Below are 18,169 nucleotides of genomic sequence, written 5' to 3'. Positions count from 1 at the left end.
AGTTGAAGAAAATTCAATATTATGTGTAATTCAGCTTTTTAAGTGGTATCAAGGATGATTAAACAGGTTTATGTATTGGTTATTCAATATTTGACTGCAATTCATGATATTTACCAATAATCTATCCTTATCTACAGGGTGTCCCAATAAACATGGGAATTCAGTGACGAATTTGATATCGTCTTTGTTATGAATTAGCATTGTAATACCTAATTTCCAAAACCATGATATTATTAGGTCTGCTAGAGTTTATTTAAAGAAAACGGCGAATGGCTGTAAAGATGTGTCTATAATGTCTCTGCAAGATGAACAGTGAAGACGGACCAGTTTACCTTGTTTGTATACTTTAATTTTCTTGTTTTACTAAGTACACCCTTATGCAGTCAAAACAAAAACATACAATTTGTACACATTGCAGACGAAAATCTTACGGATTAGGCTTTCTCAGACGGTACCACTATACGAAATCAAAGAATAATTTAAAAAGACGATATCGGAATTCTTCACTGAATTCCCATGTTTATTGGGACGTTCAAAATGAGTCAAAATATATTCTAACGTGAAATATTCCTTTTTCCGATGAAGATTATAAATGTCGTCGTTGTTGTGGACATTTTTAAACTGTGCAAATTGTTGCTGTAATTTGAAATAGCAACTTCTTGTACAGGGTTGCCCACAACGGATGAAATTTTAGTGACGACTGCAGGGAATTTATTAAGTTCTTTTTACATCCATGCTTTCCTGCATTTGAAAACTAAAGCTTTCTTAATTATAAACCCATTCAGTAAACCATTATAAGACTGCATTGAAGACATAAGTTTAAATCTAACATTCAGATTCTGTCATATTAGAAGATTTTTGAGTGGTATTTTTAATCTCATCCTTTATGAGTAACCCTGTACAATTTTAATCAAAGTCGCAAAAACGGTTTTTTTTATGTTTAATTCTACACCAGCACAACCGTCAATCATTAATCAATATTATTTTATTTTGATTTGACAAACTGCAGTATCAATCATCAATAATGTATTAATACAAATCTATAAATGTACAATTTAAAATGTTTTGCTGGTGAAATATTTCACATGTTTGATTGACTCTAAACATGAGTTGTTTTACATGTTTAATATATCCTGGTTTTGGAAGCTCAACAACGCCAGGAACAGGAGCGTATGGAGGGTCCCTGCAATTAAACACAGTACAGTGCATGAGAACCAGTAAACAATAGAATAAAAAAACTACAGTATACAGCGATAACCAGTAAAATTGTAGAATAGAAGGAAGACACTGAAGACAATACTGAAGTGCATTTAACGTTGTTAGCGATATAAATTGACACTTAATAAATCACTAATTTAGTGAAATCCCAAATAGAAAATAGTTTTCTTCTTCATTGTTTTCTTTTGTATGGTCAGAACTCTTTTTCATCCGCAGATGTCTTTTTGTGGAGCTCTGTCATCGGACGATTAAAAACTGTGCAGTAAATATGCTGCTGATTTAACACATTTTTGTATTTATGCAGAATTAAAATCATCCGTTTGTGGGAGATTAAAAAACCACTGTTTAAGACCTTTTTTTCTACAGGTGTCGGTAAAAAGATCGGTTCAACCGACTTGTTTATGCTACCAATCTCCGATAGTGTTCCAACGGAGCAGAACAGAACGAGAAAGCGAAGCTATTTCATTCCTCAGATGGAATTCCTGTCAAAAATCGGAATTCCGATCAAAAACAATTTTCCAGCTAGGTTTACACTTTAACATTGCTAGCTCATTGAACTTTTAAAAGTTCTAACGGGATTCTAAAAGTCGTCTTCCTATTTCATAGTTGTATGGTTATCACTGTTTTAACCAATGTATAATGATATTTGACATGGCAAAAAATCCTGTATAGTATATAATTAGCGTCAGAAATAAATGTCGTCTTTTGACTGTCTTCTCTTAAAAAATGTTTCTAACTTGCAATTAGCTTTTGCAACTGATAAAGAACAGAAGTCGTTGCCACAAATCCTTTTTTTAAAATCCCTACATATATGCCATCTAAAGAGTTGTAGACCTTAGAATTTTAAACTAGAGAATTCTGTCAGATCAAATAATCTAAGTTTGAAAAATCAAAGGCTATCGCCCATCACGTTGTAAATTGAGAAAGGGATTAAAAAATTTGAGTTTGTAAGCAAAGATTTAATTCCTTTAGAATCAGAATACAGAGGAATATTTCTTCTTGCAAAAAAATCAATTAAAAAGTAAAATATGTTTGCAGTATAAAAATGAGGCAAAATTCGTATTTTCAGCCAAGAAATTCAAATTTAATCAAACGAATACCACAGACAATTAGAAAAATATTAAAATCATGCCTCTATTTTTAGTGTTGCAGCATACCATTGAAATCTAACAAAATTACTGACTCACTTATACGTTTTTACTAAAGACATATGTTCATTTTAAAATTCACTCATACGCAAATGCGTCTAACTTAAATTCTTAAAAGAGTTATTGGCAAAATGCTTTATAAAATTTGTGTTCCATATAAGAACAATGTTTGAACATGTTATAAACGTACTTCCTGTAATGTCGAACCACAACGTCATCAGATGGAAAAACAAAGGTATGAAAACCTGAAAAATGCAAATTTTGATAATTAACAAATTTATTTCAAGAGAAAAAGCTAAATTATGGAAAAATTCATTTAAAATTATGATTTTAAATTAAAGAAACTGATATTAGTAATCGTATTGATTTCTTACAATTTGCTACAGGGTTGTCCCACGAAACATGACAGTTGATGAATAGTGTAGCAGGAAAATGATGTTTTGATCTTTCCTGCGACTGTAAATAGCATTTTGTTTGTCATTTATTTTTACCCTTCGTTCGCACTCAACCCCATTTTGCCTCCCCCCCCACCTTTTACTGATATTTAACGGGTTTTCTTGTTTATGTTTGGTTTCTATATTTAACCCAAGCCACGCGGAGAAATCCGTTATCTCCGAACCCGGGAGCTGGGGAGCTGGCCGGCCAGCTCACAGGGCGTGGGGTAGAATGCGAACTAAGGGTGGAGCGAAATAGAGGGAAAAAAGGCAGTTGTGATTCAGCTCCCTTGAATTAAGGTTCCCTTGAAGAATTCCCCTATTTGATGAAACTGATTTGATTCATAATATTTAGTTTGTATAAGTATCGTTCGATTTAAAGTTTGTATTTTTGCATCTTTTGTATATAAATATATTGTAAGAAAAACCGACTCGTTGAATATTTGAGAAACTCAGTGCATTGCTTTATTGATTTTTATTCATATACTATAATAGTTTTGAATGTCTTCTTCTATAATTTCCATAATAAGTGATTTGATACACTGCAGTCATATTTTCGTAAAATTGATTTCAAAGTTAAAAAATATTTGAGTAAAAGATTTTTTCAACGAAATAAACTGAAAAAAGTGTTTAATATCCAATAAAGTATCTGGAAGAAGACATTCAAAACTATTCACAAACTGTCATATTTCGTGGGACACCCTGTATGTCAAACATAAATAATGTTCAGGCCAATTAGTCAATGATTTAGACATTAATAGTTTGAAAATTAGGTTGCAAAGAAAAGGAATTAGAAAGCTTGAGTTTGAAGCAGGTTCTATAGTTCCTTTATTTCAGAATATTTTCCTGGCACTGTTTAAATTTTACCTTCAAGAATACTCAAAGCATAATGAACTGTAAGCTGGTGTACAAAACTAGGACGTATTATAAACTTACTCCGAATCCCATACTTCCATTCACTACAAATCAGCTAGCTTAAGAAATTCATAATTTTTAACATGTGTTTTTTGAAAATAATTACAAATTCAGGATTATACAGTATCAAAGTTAAAGGTAAAGCCATATAAGAGAATTTTGTATTTAGAAAGAATACAACAAATTCCGTAATAATGTAACCCTAAGCGGGCAGAAGGATGGTTTTTTTTTATAGACATATGCTAATAAGGAGAGAATTGTTATTCTATTTATAGAATCACGCCAAGCTTTGCTACCGACGGCGTCCTTAAGTTAGGGATGGCATGGGTTCATTGAACTGAATCGGGAAGACAGGAGAGGAGGCTAGGAATGGCGGTCGAGTACAAGCTCTCGAGGATCACTGTGGAGGCAGAGCTGTTCGTAATCATGATGATTTCGCGAAATTGGCTGCGGTGTCATATAAATCTTTATCTTAGTAACAAAGAGTGAGATATCGTCGTTTTTAAAACGTTTTAAATTTATTTACAACAAAAATCCAGAATTTTTGGATAGAAAAAGCTTTGCAGAGAACCGTCATGAATTTATCTATGTAAAATTCCTTGAAATTATTTCATTAGATGTCGTCATTATTTCCGTGTTAATTGGGACAGACTGTTCAATATACCTCGTATCTTGCTTCAAGTGCAATGCCTCCTGGAGTTCAGGGATACTAGTATTTCCAAAATATTTCCTTAATATTAAATATTATATAGATATTAATACAGTAGTCTAGCTGCATATTAGATATTATAATACAGTAGTCTAACTGCATATTAGATATTAATACAGTAGTCTAGCTGCATATTAGATATTAATACAACGTAGTCTAGCTGCATATTAGATATTAATACAGTAGTCTAGCTGCATATTAGATATTCATACAGTAGTCTAGCTGCATATTAGATATTAATACAGTAGTCTAGCTGCATATTAGATATTAATACAGTACTCTAGCTACATATTAGATATTAATACAATAGTCTAGCTGCTTATTAGATATTAATACAGTACTCTAGCTGCATATTAGATATTAATACAGTAGTCTAGCTGCATATTAGATATTAATACAGTAGTCTAGCTGCATATGTTACTGAAACGGTGATATAATACAGTTTAATTATTTGGTATTTTATACATCGACAACACTTTATCACGTATCAATTCAGATCATACAGTCTTCTTCGTATATATCAATACAATGTAGACAACTTTGTAATTAAATTTAGATTTAGATTTTATTTTAATTGCAACAACATAGCCAAAATACAGATGGAAGCAAACAGAAGCTGTAAATTAACAGCTAATCTTTGTTTACAAGTAAACTTTGAATTGAATTGAAACTGGTTAGGCTAAATATGTTCTTAATCAGCCGCTTATTAAGCTGGTTAGACTAAATATGTTCTTAATCAGCAGCTTATTAAGCTGGTTAGACTATATATGTTCTTAATCAGCAGCTTATTAATCTGGTTAGACTAAATATGTTCTTAATCAGCAGCTTATTAAGCTGGTTAGACTAATTATGTTCTTAATCAGCAGCTTATTAATCTGGTTAGACTAATTATGTTCTTAATCAGCAGCTTACCTGATCTCTGAAATATCTGTCCTGGGACCACATTTAATGAATAGCGAGGAGTGACAACTTCCCAAATATACGGTTTACCAAACTGCAACTTCCCAAGCCTATCCTAGCCGCAGTGCTCGACTACCCAGACTTTACTAGCAATAGCGCTCGGCCCCTTAGCCCATCCTAGCCGCAGCGCTCGGGCCCTTTGCACCCTGCGACACCTCAGAAGGTCTAACCGAACCTTTGAGAAGTTGTCACTTGGGAAAATGTTCATTTGGGAAATTGACCTACCACCATTGAACTACATAGACCTAGTTGAATCCCTTCTTGAATCGGTGCACCAGAGGTTCAACTACTACTCGGTATATCAACTAATTCTCACTATTAATTAAATGTTCCTTGAGTCTAAGGAATAAAATCGATTCTCCACCCCATAATCTGATATGTTTTCTCCTAAAATATTATAGATACCAAAAACTGAAAGAAATTGCAAGAAAGACTAATATTGTTTTCAACAATAACTTGTTGTGAAGAAGAATAAAAAAGTTTTAAAGGGAATGACCGGCTATGTAAGGTAGTCAAACAGACTATGCAGTGTTGTGGAAAACTTCTTTCGGATCCAACCCCAAAGTAGGAGTTTTGAACGTCGAATTTGCGCTCAAACTCATGATTTACAGATCTGTATAAAGTTTTATATGTCTCAAATGAATCCGAAAGAAGTTTTCCACAACACTGTATACTCAGTTCAACCACCTTACATAGCCGGTCTGTCCCTTTAAGAAGAACAAAAAAGTTTTAAATTTCTAATATGTCCATGAACAAATAGATTGGTGCTTCTCATACTATGGCGTAAAATCAAGACTAGAGGTGCTACGAGGTTACAATTAGTTATACATGTATTGTCGTCTAAATTTGACCATCTCCTTTTGTCTACTTTGCAGTGTATGAAAATGTGCATGGTTTTTCAGGTCGTTTTATAAATTTGAAGTTTGAATTATTCATGGTAAAAGGCTCCATGTGTATTTTTCTTTGATCTTGGGTTCTCTTTCAAAGCATATACATATAGATAATTTCTAAACGAAAACCAAAAACAATTTTAAAAATTTCCAAAAAAGTATCCAGGCATTAAGGAAAATTTCAAAAATTAAAAAAATATAGCACCCTAAAATTTCTGTAGGAATTTGGGAAATCTGGGGAACTCCCCTAATGCCCAGTTGGTTAAAGTAATTTCTGTATCATCAACCCTCAAAAGGCTGAGGAGTCATAAACTGCATGCCCTTATGGAAGGGCCCTGGGTGGGGTTGGGGGGTATTTTATTTATAAGTTTAAATTTGTCACCTTTAATTGTATCAAGTAAGTCAGGTATGGTTCCTCCATTTTCTGGAACTATACTTTCATCTAAAATCATAAAAAAATTATCTTTGTTTAGGATGTCTGTTGGGTTGTTTGTATGTCCAATCTTAAACTCATGAACCCATCGACCAATTTGTCAAGAATTTTGATTAAGAAATTCGGTAGAACCAAGAGAAATGTTCTTAGCTTGGCATATATAGATTCAAAATTAATAAGGGTGAGCTGGGTGACTTTTTTAGGGAATGTTAAATTTTCCAGCAACAATAATTTCCCATTTACTCAACATTTATTATGTATGCGTGAGGGTGTGCTTACACCCCTTAATCAAAATAAATTATTAAAGTTTAAAAATTTCTTCGGCAGTACACCTTTTCTTTTGTTTTGCACTATTTACTACTTAGAAACCTCAAACAACATCTGTACTCTCTTAACCCTATCTCTGCTGGGGTACTTGAAAACCAGGATATGCTGGGGGGGGTCAATTTGACCCCCCCCCCTCTAAATCCCATATTTGATGTCCAAATATGACAAATGATACATCATTGGAAATCTCTTGTGCTCTACTTTTAGAATCTGCCAAAAAATTTGCAAATTTGCAAAATAACACAAACAACAGCTGTACTCTCTTAAACACAAACAACAGGTGTACTCTCTTAAACACAAACAACAGCTGTACTCTCTTAAACACAAACAACAGCTGTACTCTCTTAAACACAAACAACAGTTGTACTCTCTTAAACACAAACAATAGCTGTACTCTCTTAAACACAAACAACAGGTGTACTCTCTTAAACACAAACAACAGGTGTACTCTCTTAAACACAAACAACAGCTGTACTCTATTAAACACAAACAACAGCTGTACTCTCTTAAACACGAACAACAGCTGTACTCTCTTAAACACAAACAACAGCTGTACTCTTCAACAGCTGTCGTCTTTAAATTCTCACCTTTAGTGGAGAACCCTCTAGTATTCAGAGTTAGGTTTGACCACAAACCAAAAATTGCATATAACTAAATTTACGCAAAAAAATTGACATAGCAAAAATGCCACGTAGGAAAAATGACAAATATAAAAATGACGCAAAGCAAAAATGAAGCATAGCAAAAATTACACAGAGGAAAAATTACACATAGCAAAAATGACATGACACATAGCAAAAATGACACATAGCAAAAATAAGACAAAGCAAAAATTACACATAGCAGAAATGACACATAGCAAAAATGAAACATAGCAAAAATGAAACATAGCAAAAATGACACATAGCAAAAATGACAAATTGTGAATTGTTGATAGCATTCTCAAATTTAATCATGACAAAATTATCGAGTACTAAGCTACTAACCTAAGTCTAGAAACATGGTAAAGTTGAACGCATTACGAGTTCTGTAAAAACAAAAATAAATCAAAAATACAGTGAGATTCAGAAAACAATGAATAGGAAGACGACATTAAAGCAATTTTAGCAATTACATTGTATTTGATGTTGTTTCAAAGCAAATATTTTAATTAGACACTTATTAAATCATTAACTTTTAGTGAAATGATTTTGTATACTCAGCACAATTGCTGTGTCTCATGTTCATTAGACTTTTTAAAGTTCTAAAAGTCGTCTTACTATTTCAGAGTTTTCTTTAATTCCATCCAGGACAATAAAGAGACTAACTGGGACGGTTAAGTATTGGCCAGACAATAAAGAGTTTACTAGGGACCATAAAGTTGTTAGCATTGTCAAGAACGTTGTCAGCAACAATTGATGAAGGAATGACAATTGGAATTAATATATTTATTTAGCTTTTGGGACAAAAAAATTAACCTGCTGGGACAGAATTAAATTGTTAGGATAGAAAATGATTTTTTGGGAATCCCTGAAAAATTTATGGAATAATATTTACCCCTGTTAAATTTACGGAATTTTATTGACCCCTGTAAAATTTATGGAATTTGATTGACCCCTGTAAAATTATGTACAGAACATACCTGTACATGCAGTCATGCATCAAGAGAACCTGACCGTAATATCGAAACTGGTTCGGATCTAAATGATTACATTGGAAGGACCTCATCAATGACATGCATTTCTTCTTTCAATGCAAAAAAAGGAATGATAAATGTACAATTTGAAGGTCTCCCCCCCCCCCTTATAAGTCTTGTAAGGGAAAAATAACAATTCAAAATTTTTAAATAATTTTTTATAATTTACTTAGCGGAAATTTCCAGGGTGTGTACTCAACTACTCGTTCCTTCCTAAATATCAATCTATCATACCTGTACCTGTACCTGTACCTGCACCTGTACCAGTACCTGTGCCTGTACCTGTACCTGTACCTGTACCTGTACCTGTACCTGTACCTGTACCTGTACCTGTACCTGTACCTGTACCTGTACCTGTACCTGTACCTGTACCTGTACCTGTACCTGTACCTGTACCTGTACCTTTACCTGTACCTGTACCTGTACCTGTACCTGTACCTGTACCTGTACCTGTACTTGTACCCGTACCTGTACTTGTACCTGTACCTGTACCTGTACCTGTACCTGTACCTTTACCTGTACCTGTACCTGTACCTGTAAAAATCTATAATTTCCATCAGTATTTCTTCGACTGCCATACCATAAAAGTAAATTCTAAACATATTTTGTTTCGACACAAAAAGAACAAAATCAAAATCAGGAAATACGTCAGGAAATTGCCAGGAAACTGCATAATAAGTAAATCAAATGTAAATTGATGAAACACACTTAAAAAATATATAAATTAAGATATTTTTAAAAACTTTTTAAAATGTGTCACCTTTTTGGAAAAGAAGCTTTGATTTATTTACAAATAAATTAAAATTTCATAAAGCAGAGCTTTCAGGAATTGAGTCTTTGCTACAAGTTCTAATTTATAAAGATATAGACATTGAAAATTGTTAGTTGTTGCAAGACTCAACAACAAAAAAGAATAATAATGACTATTTTACCTGTTAACTCCTAGAAGTTTCTGTTTTTCTATGTACCCGATCATATTCATAACAGACTCAGGGGTACTATAAGCATAACTTCAAGTGAGTCATCATGCCAAGATGGCAATGTCCGATTCACAATGGTACCCGTAAAAGCTTTTTGATCAAGAATAAATTAGATTAAATGTTAATAATTTCGAAAACTGATTTCTCTACAAAACGTGACTTGCGCATTTCTACTGCAAGAAAACATATACTGTATAAACTATTAACAAAATAAAACTCGGGTGCAGTTGAAATGAAACAAAATATTTATTCTGTTATAGCATAAAATTCAGAAAATCTATGAAAATTATTTTGTTTAATTCGAAACTTTGGAACAGCTTTCTTAGGTGCACAGCAACAAGCGGTTACGTGATAGTTTTTAAAAATTTAAAAGTTTTCCTATTTGAATATATTCAATTATAATTGTAGATTTTAATTTAATTGTTCTCATAAAAAAAATTAATTGAGTTCTATAATTTTTAAATTGGAAATCATTTTACCCATACCTTGCATTTTCTAGCCTCAAAGGCCCCATTAGACATAGAGCTAAAAAGTAAGTTGTTTTTTGTTTGTTTATTTTTTTATTATTACACTCTTTTTACTTTGTGAATTTTCAATTAGACTGAGTTCATTATTCTCAATAAGATATACTTTTACAGTTTTTTAATCTTTCAAATTCTAATTTTGGTCGTCTTTTCTATAGCAGTTTGAAAATCAGGCTTTTGTTTAAAGAATAAAATTTGTAAAGAAAAAACAGTGGTTTAACCCTATCTCTGCTGGGGTACTTGAAAACCAGGATATGCTGGGGGGGTTGAATTTGACCCCCCCCCCCTCTAAATCCCATGTTTGATGTCCAAATATGACAAATGATACATCATTGGAAAGCTCTTGTGCTCTACTTTTAGAACCTGCAAAAAATGTGCACAATTGCAAAAATAGAATTTTTTATCGCAAATACAGTAAAAATGTTTGCAAAAAACATTTGTCCAAAAAATTAAAAATCATGCATTTTTGAAAAGCCCTTGACCATAACATTTCAAATATGCAAGAATTTTTGCAAAATTTTACATAACCTGATTTTTAATTTAGGAAAACTAAAAATGTGCAATTTCCTTTGACAGGTTGTTTGCAATTTTTTTCGCAAAACTTGTGCAATTCGTTTCCTTATGTCCAAGGCTTTCCAAAAAGCTAAATTTTATCAAAATCTGACAAGTGGAAGTGGGTCAAAACAAAGATTTAGTTTGTTACAGGAAAAAACAGTCATTCAGGCAGTGTGCCTGAGGACTCAGGCAGTTAGTATTAAAGCCCGGTTTTAGGCCTAAAGGGAGGGATTTGGGTATGTAGGACAAGTCAGAAAATGTCAACAGCCTCAGACCAATACTTTCGGAGTTATGTAAAAAAAACTACAGGGGGGGGGGTCAAATTGCCCCCCCAGCAGGAATAGGGTTAACTCACAGAAGACAGAGATAACAAAATATTAGATATTGATGGTGAAAAATAAAACAAAAAAGATGTTATTAATAAAATTTGATACACACCTAGTTTTCCGTGATAAATTGTGTTTCGGAAAACTTTAACTTTTATAGAAATATTTCCTGGTCTGCTTATTTCAAGCTCCTTACACTCAGCGTCTAAATATTTTTATATTCAATTTTAGGATATTTATCACACCTATTAATTCCCGTTGCAGGGCGAAAAAGTATCTTTATCACCCTAATGTAAAGTAATTTTATCGACCTGCTATTAATTTTTAATAAATTATATAAAATTGAATAAAACTATATATGTTATTGTAAAAGGTTTAATGCGTTCGAAAAATTTTTATGTTTTCTAGTTTGTTTTCGATCAAGTGTTTTTACACCTCACTAAGTTTGGTGTGAAAATACTTTCATTTTGATCTCTAACAAACTAGAAAAAATTAGAATCCTGGCAAAAACTTTTTTCCAACTTAATGATACACATTAAAATAACATAAATAGATATAAAAAAAGATGAGGAATTTTGAATTTTTAGTCCGACATCAAATTCAAATTCACATGCAATTTTCTATATTTTATTGTTTTCTGTTAAGGACTGTAAAAATGACAGTGTCCGATCCTTAAACGTTAATTAAGTATGATTTAGATATCAAGGCTAATAATTTGAAAACTGATTATTTTGAGTTTTTGGTTTCTCGGAAAAAGTGCCTTTTCTACTGCATTTCAACCACAGATATTTAATATTACAATTAAACACTTTTAAACCAAGAAGGACAACATTTCAAATTTTTAAACAAATGAAGGTTTCAAGGGTACCGTTGTGAATCGGGCATTTTCATCTTTGCATAGAGGGTCACTTAAAATTACAAGTTGTCATGTTTCATGTTTTATGGTTTCCTCTGTAGATGTAATTAAATGTTTCGGATATTCCGCACATAGCTGTGCAACTGCGGAATTCAACACTAAGGTTTGCAGAATTCAACACAAAGGTTTGCGGAATTCAATACAAAGGTTTGCGGAATTCAACACAAAGGTTTGCGGAATTCAACACAAAGGTTTGCGGAATTCAACACAAAGGTTTGCAGAATTCAACACAAAGGTTTGCAGAATTCAACACAAAGGTTTGCGGAATTCGCAAGCGATCGAAATCCTACTTGTAATTACGTTTGAAATTAAACTTAACCGTAACATGAATATTTCTAGACTTATTTTACAATAGTATAAAATATAGGTACATGCACATTCCACGTTGTATTGTATACATTTGTTAACCTTAAACAATGAGCTTACACCGTTGTAAAGTCGTCTTTGACTAAGATTTTCTCCGGCGACCAAGCCAAACATTACCTCCGATGAACAGTATAAACAATTTTCACGTGCAGTACCCCAGCTTCAAAAGTTAAAAGAATAACACTTAACAAATAGTGATTTACATTTAAATCAATTGCCATTTAATTCAGAGGACAAAACGTTGTTTTAGTGCTGTTCAATAACCGGACTATAATCTTTTACCCACTAATGGTAAGAATTTTTCATTATAATGAAACATTACATTTATACTCTGTAACCTTTGTTAATGAAATATATTTTTTTAGGATCGAAATAAATTAAATACCATTTATTATCGATTTTGGGTACAATAGAGGATAAGATTGTTATTTTATGAATGTTTGAAAGTTATGTCTGTTCGAGAGCTCTAATTAATCGGGATTATTGGTTTGGGTAATATATACCCTCTTGGTTCAGTCCCTGGAAGATTACTGTAGAAGCTTTCACCGCGCATATCGAGATCACCCCCCTTGTTTAGCTCTACAACATTACATAAAATACTTAGCAGTATTTCAGAATAGCAATTTTATTTCTTATTCAATAATTACGACAGATTTTATATTGCAGATCATTTTTTGGAGTAGAGCATTAATTGTTTCTTGATCTACCATTCACCATAGAATTCACATCGCAGATCCATTTCAGTCAATAAGTTACAATTAAAACTATTCGATTTATGTCAATTACATTTTTCATCATAACTTTTTAGAAAACCAATACTCAAAATCAATCCTCCAGAATGTACATTGTACAATCCAGGACTTCAGCAGTAATTCAAAGATTGAATTATACATCGCGAAAACGTTTCATAGTCGGAAATAAACCCTGAAAAATTTCTGTTCCAAGATGTACTTTCAGCTCAACTACCGTGTTTAGCCGGTCTCTCCCTTTAAAGGTAGTATTCCTATTGCACAGCTGTATGAGTACCACTGTAGATAACTAGATACCTGATTCTATTGTGCATTGAAGTTTAGCTGCTTGATACTCGAGATTCCACACATCTTGGATAATTTCCAAACTTAATTTTCCCTGCTCAAAACCTAGTCATCAATAAAATTTTCTTTACTCCAAAGGGTTGGATTGTGTGAAATGTATCCTTCTCCCCTATCTCAATTCTAGGGGTAAAAAATTAGGGTTTCTAGCGACGAAAGTTTCGCGAAAAAATGCAAAAATTTTCGCAATTTTCTTAAACAAACGAAATGCGTAACGTTAGCCGAAACATTTTTTTTCGCGAAACTATTTTCTTTCATCGCTGGAAACCCTAGGTGAACCCATAGAAGGGTCTATTTTTGCATACATTTAGTCTGACATGCCAATGCTAAGTTCAGAATTATTAAGCTTTGTCGGTAATAACGTTTCCTGGAATATAAAACAAAAAATGCCCAGCACTTCAGCTACTCTATAAAATAAAGCTCTTCGCTGATAACGCCACACGGCTGGACCAAATGGGCTGGAATTTTTTTTAGGAAACCCACGGGAACCCTAGGGTAACACATACTCCAATATTAGATTTATTTTTAAAATTGGAATTGTTTTATTCCATAAATTTTGTAAATGTTGCAAATATTCTTGCCAAGATTTGTCATTAAATTGGTCTGAAAAGCATTAAAAACAATCAATACAATAGATTTTTCAGACTACAAAACATTTATAAATATAGTTGTTAAACAAAATAAAAAAACTAGTCACAGTACAAATAGTTAATTATTTGGGACAGTTCAAAACCATGAATTTCAATTTTATTTGATACCTGATTCATGAAAACATGTTTAGTAGCACACACTAGATACCTGATTCATGAAAACATGTTTAGCTGGACACACTAGATACCTGATTCATGAAAACATGTTTAGTGGGACACACTTGATACCTGATTTATGAAAACATGTTTAGTGGGACACACTTGATACCTGATTTATGAAAACATGTTTAGTGGGACACACTTGATACCTGATTCATGAAAACATGTTTAGTGGGACACACTAGATACCTGATTTATAAAAACATTTTTAGTGGGACACACTTGATACCTGATTCATGAAAACATGTTTAGTGGGACACACTAGATACCTGATTCATGAAAACATGTTTAGTGGCACACACTTGATACCTGATTCATGAAAACATGTTTAGCTGGACACACTAGATACCTGATTCATGAAAACATGTTTAGTGGGACACACTTGATACCTGATTCATGAAAACATGTTTAGTGGGACACACTAGATACCTGATTCATGAAAACATGTTTAGCTGGACACACTAGATACCTGATTCTTGAAAACATGTTTACTGGGACACACTAGATACCTGATTCATGAAAACATGTTTAGTGGCACACACTAGATACCTGATTCATGAAAACATGTTTAGCTGGACACACTAAATACCTAATTTATGAAAACATGAACAGCTCCAGTTTAAAGCTTTGAATGAACTTTTCACCACTGACAGCACAGTAAATGTTCTTAAACATAGATAAATAATATTAAAGATTTGACAGGAAACACGTTCAGTGTTCTGAACCATAGACCAATCCATATTGTTGTATAGTATAGACGGGGGGGAGGGGGTGTTTTCCAACCACCAACCCTCCCCTCCCCTATGATTTTGTCCTCTTCAAATGAATCTAGAAAGAGAGAGTTTCAAAATTCAAAATTTGTATTTTAAAAAAAATGTCACCTTTCAGAAATGTCTGGATAAGCCGTGTATAGAAAAACTTCATCAAAGTTTATTAACAGTCCTTAATCAATCAATCAATCAATCAATCAATCAATCATATATAAAAGATATGATAAAAGTAAAAAAGTGCAAAACTTAAATCAAATATTTGGTTGAATTTTTGCGTTTCTTTATAGAATGAATAGAACTATTATACTGAAGAAGAAAAAACAGTTCTTTGCATGCAAGTTAAGGCTCTTTACAAAGGAATATCATTTACTTCAAATATCTAACCGGCGCGGCTGGGGGGGAGGAGGGGGTCCCCAGGACCCCCTCCTCTCCCCAGTTTTATTTCAATTTTTCGAGACATGGACATCAGATGGAACTTATTGAGGTCAAGATCAACTCCTGAAATTGTTTTAACCTTTCCCTCCCTTCCATTTTTCTTTACAGTCATTTTAAGATCTGACAGAGAAGGATTTAATCATAGATATTTTGTATCCCTCGCAATCAGTTCGTTATTTCTACAAAAATTTTCGTAATTTGTTCAATGTTACATTGAACAAATTAACAGTCCAGTTCAGTGTTAATTCGACAAATGTAAAATGATTATCTTCGTCGTTATTTCTTTTGATAATAAAGTTCTTACTTTTTTCATCTAGATTTTCATATTCTTCTTCAAACGCAGATTTTAATATTTCTAAAAAAGAATGTGGAGAAATGGATAGTTTATGGTTTTTTAATTAGTTAAGAAAGAAGTTAAATATTTTTATGTATAATTGAGGCATTTATGGAATGTTCCGATTTTACAACAACTGTTAAATACAAGAATGAACTATTCAAATGTTAAAGGATTTTATAACAAAACAAAAGTTTCTTTACATTTTAAAATTAAGTTTTAATCTAATAAATTTAAATCTAATTTTGAATTTATTTCTAGGTGTTTTTAGTAGTTTAAAGTTACAAATTAATGGCAAACCACTCCTTCTAGAATCCTAGGGGTTATTTTAAGTCAAGATATTCTAAATGATTCTAAATTCTAAAGTAATAGTCAATGTCATTACAATTAAATGTGTTTTTTTTAATAGAAAAAAGGGAATGGGCAATGAAGAATACATTTTTACTTCTAAATAATGTCATTTCCATATTAAATTTATTTAAGATCTTAACATACTACATTGAAGACAAGAAAATTTTAGAAATTAGAAATTAGAATATAAACAAAGACAATATTTTCTCAAAATTTTGCAGAGTAGCTTTTCTACCTATATATAAATTTGGCTTGTCTGTCTGGGTGTTTGTTTTGATGTCTGTCTGTTTGTGTTCAATAAACGTCAAAACGGCTGAACCGATCGGGCCCAAACTTTTTGTGGGACCTCACGTGACCACAGTGAAGGTTAAGAATGATCAAAATTTCAAATATTTGTCTCCATCAAAATTCGATCTTCATTAAATTTTTGAAAATTTTGAAAATCCACGAAATTTTTTGTGAAAATCCGCGAATTATTTTTTTTGTTTTAGATGTACGCAAAGAGAACATGCTCACAATTAATTTAGAAGATGGGCGCGAAGCGCCCTCTAAGGCTAGTAGATTTAAAAAAGTAACATATTTTTCTCATCGAGTAAAACCATTTTTTATGTTACTTAAAATAAATTCAGTTTTTCTGCAGATCTTTGTAGTTAAAGTAAAATGAATGACTATATTGAAGGATATAAAACAAGGTGAAAGCTGAAAGGTTCGGCATGAAGTTTTGATGGAGTTTGTAAATGCCAGAAATGAGTGGAAAATACAAATCAAAACCAACTAAAACCAATAATTTGATATACACCAAGATATTTTCTAAGCGGGGGGTGAAAAAAAATAAGGGGGGGGGGGGAAAAAAGTTCGGCGCGCTTCGCGCACCACATTAAAAAAGATTTCCCCCCCCCCCTCCCCCTACAGAATCCTTATTTACTCCCGTGCCACAGAAGTTTGAAAAAATGGAGGCAATGGGTTTCCGTTGTAATTTTCTCCCTGGAAAACCATTATTCAAAAACAGATATAAAAATATATATATAATACATATATGGTTAAATACTTAAATCCTCTGTTTTAATCATATCTATATATGAATTTGGCTTGTCTGTCTGTTTGTCTGTCTGTTTGTATCCAATAAACGTCAAAACGGCTGAACCGATCGGGCCCAAATTTTTTCTGGGACATCACGTGACCACAGGGAAGGTTTATAAATGATAAAAAATTTTAAAATGTGTTTTACAGGTTTTTAATTTAGTAAAAAAATTTAAATTCTTGAAAATCCGCGAATTTTTGTTTAAAAATCCGCAACAATTTTTTCTACTTTGTTTTAAAATGTAAACCAAAAAGAACATGTTTACAATTTAAATAGAAGATGGGCGCGAAGCGCCATAAAAGCCTAGTTAGTTAGAAAGAACCTGTAAATAGAATAAAAGAAATCATGTTTAAATGAACCTGTAAAAAGAATAAAAGAAAACATGAATAAAATAAACCGGTAAAAAGAATAAAAGAAATCATGATTAAAATGAACCTGTAAAAAGAATAAAAGAAAACATGAATAAAATGAACCTGTAAAAAGAATAAAAGAAAACACGATTAAATTGAACCTGTTAAAAGAATAAAAGAAAACATGAATAAAATGAACCTGTAAAAAGAATAAAAGAAAGCATGATTAAAATGAACCTGTAAAAAGAATAAAAGAAAGCATGATTAAAATCAGTGCTTGAAATAATATTTTCTTCCCTAGACGCATTCTGCTTTATGTTAACTAAGCTATAGTAAACTTTAAACAATGCCAATTTAGGGTATAACATATGTTTTAATGTGATATATTGTTTTCTTTTAAAATTAGACAAACAACGCATTTAGTTTGAAAACTCTGTATCAAAAACTATGAAAAAAAAGAAAAAGATACCAGTACATTCGTAGTTTTTTTGCTTTGAAACGAAAAACTAATTTTTGTTTTCTGTTTTGGAACGAAAAGCATTTTTTTTCTTTTCAGTATTTTGTTTGGAAAC

At 32.3% G+C, this 18,169-nt stretch overlaps 1 protein-coding gene across 3 annotated transcripts; it reads right to left on the bottom strand.

Moving 5' to 3' along the window:
* Positions 1-364: 364 nt before the first annotated feature.
* LOC111708971 (uncharacterized) lies at positions 365-17,919 on the bottom strand. Of its 3 annotated transcripts, none has more exons than XM_023482499.1 (19): positions 17,835-17,919; positions 15,786-15,836; positions 15,158-15,218; positions 14,866-14,942; positions 13,423-13,515; positions 11,207-11,299; positions 10,175-10,214; positions 9,642-9,719; positions 9,244-9,303; positions 8,879-8,922; positions 8,656-8,713; positions 8,021-8,061; positions 6,657-6,716; positions 5,717-5,771; positions 5,337-5,357; positions 4,380-4,445; positions 3,668-3,759; positions 2,557-2,611; positions 365-1,183 (listed from the first exon to the last, which is right to left on the bottom strand). In XM_023482499.1, the coding sequence occupies exons 1-19, from the start codon at positions 17,902-17,904 to the stop codon at positions 1,030-1,032; spliced, it is 1,269 nt and encodes a 422-aa protein (XP_023338267.1). In that variant the 5' UTR covers positions 17,905-17,919; the 3' UTR covers positions 365-1,029. The 3 variants fall into 3 exon arrangements, with proteins under 3 accessions (XP_023338267.1, XP_023338268.1, XP_023338269.1); XM_023482500.1 differs by having other exon boundaries at positions 9,642-9,707; XM_023482501.1 differs by lacking the exon at positions 3,668-3,759 and having other exon boundaries at positions 1,097-1,183.
* Between the last annotated feature and the right edge of the window lie 250 nt (positions 17,920-18,169).

The sequence above is a fragment of the Eurytemora carolleeae genome, unplaced genomic scaffold (genome assembly GCF_000591075.1).
Source record: "Eurytemora carolleeae unplaced genomic scaffold, Eaff_2.0 scaffold814, whole genome shotgun sequence".
Taxonomy (NCBI): Eukaryota; Metazoa; Arthropoda; class Copepoda; order Calanoida; family Temoridae; genus Eurytemora; species Eurytemora carolleeae.
The sequence above is the reverse complement of the archived record's forward strand: the minus strand, read 5'-3'. Positions and strand labels throughout refer to the sequence as shown.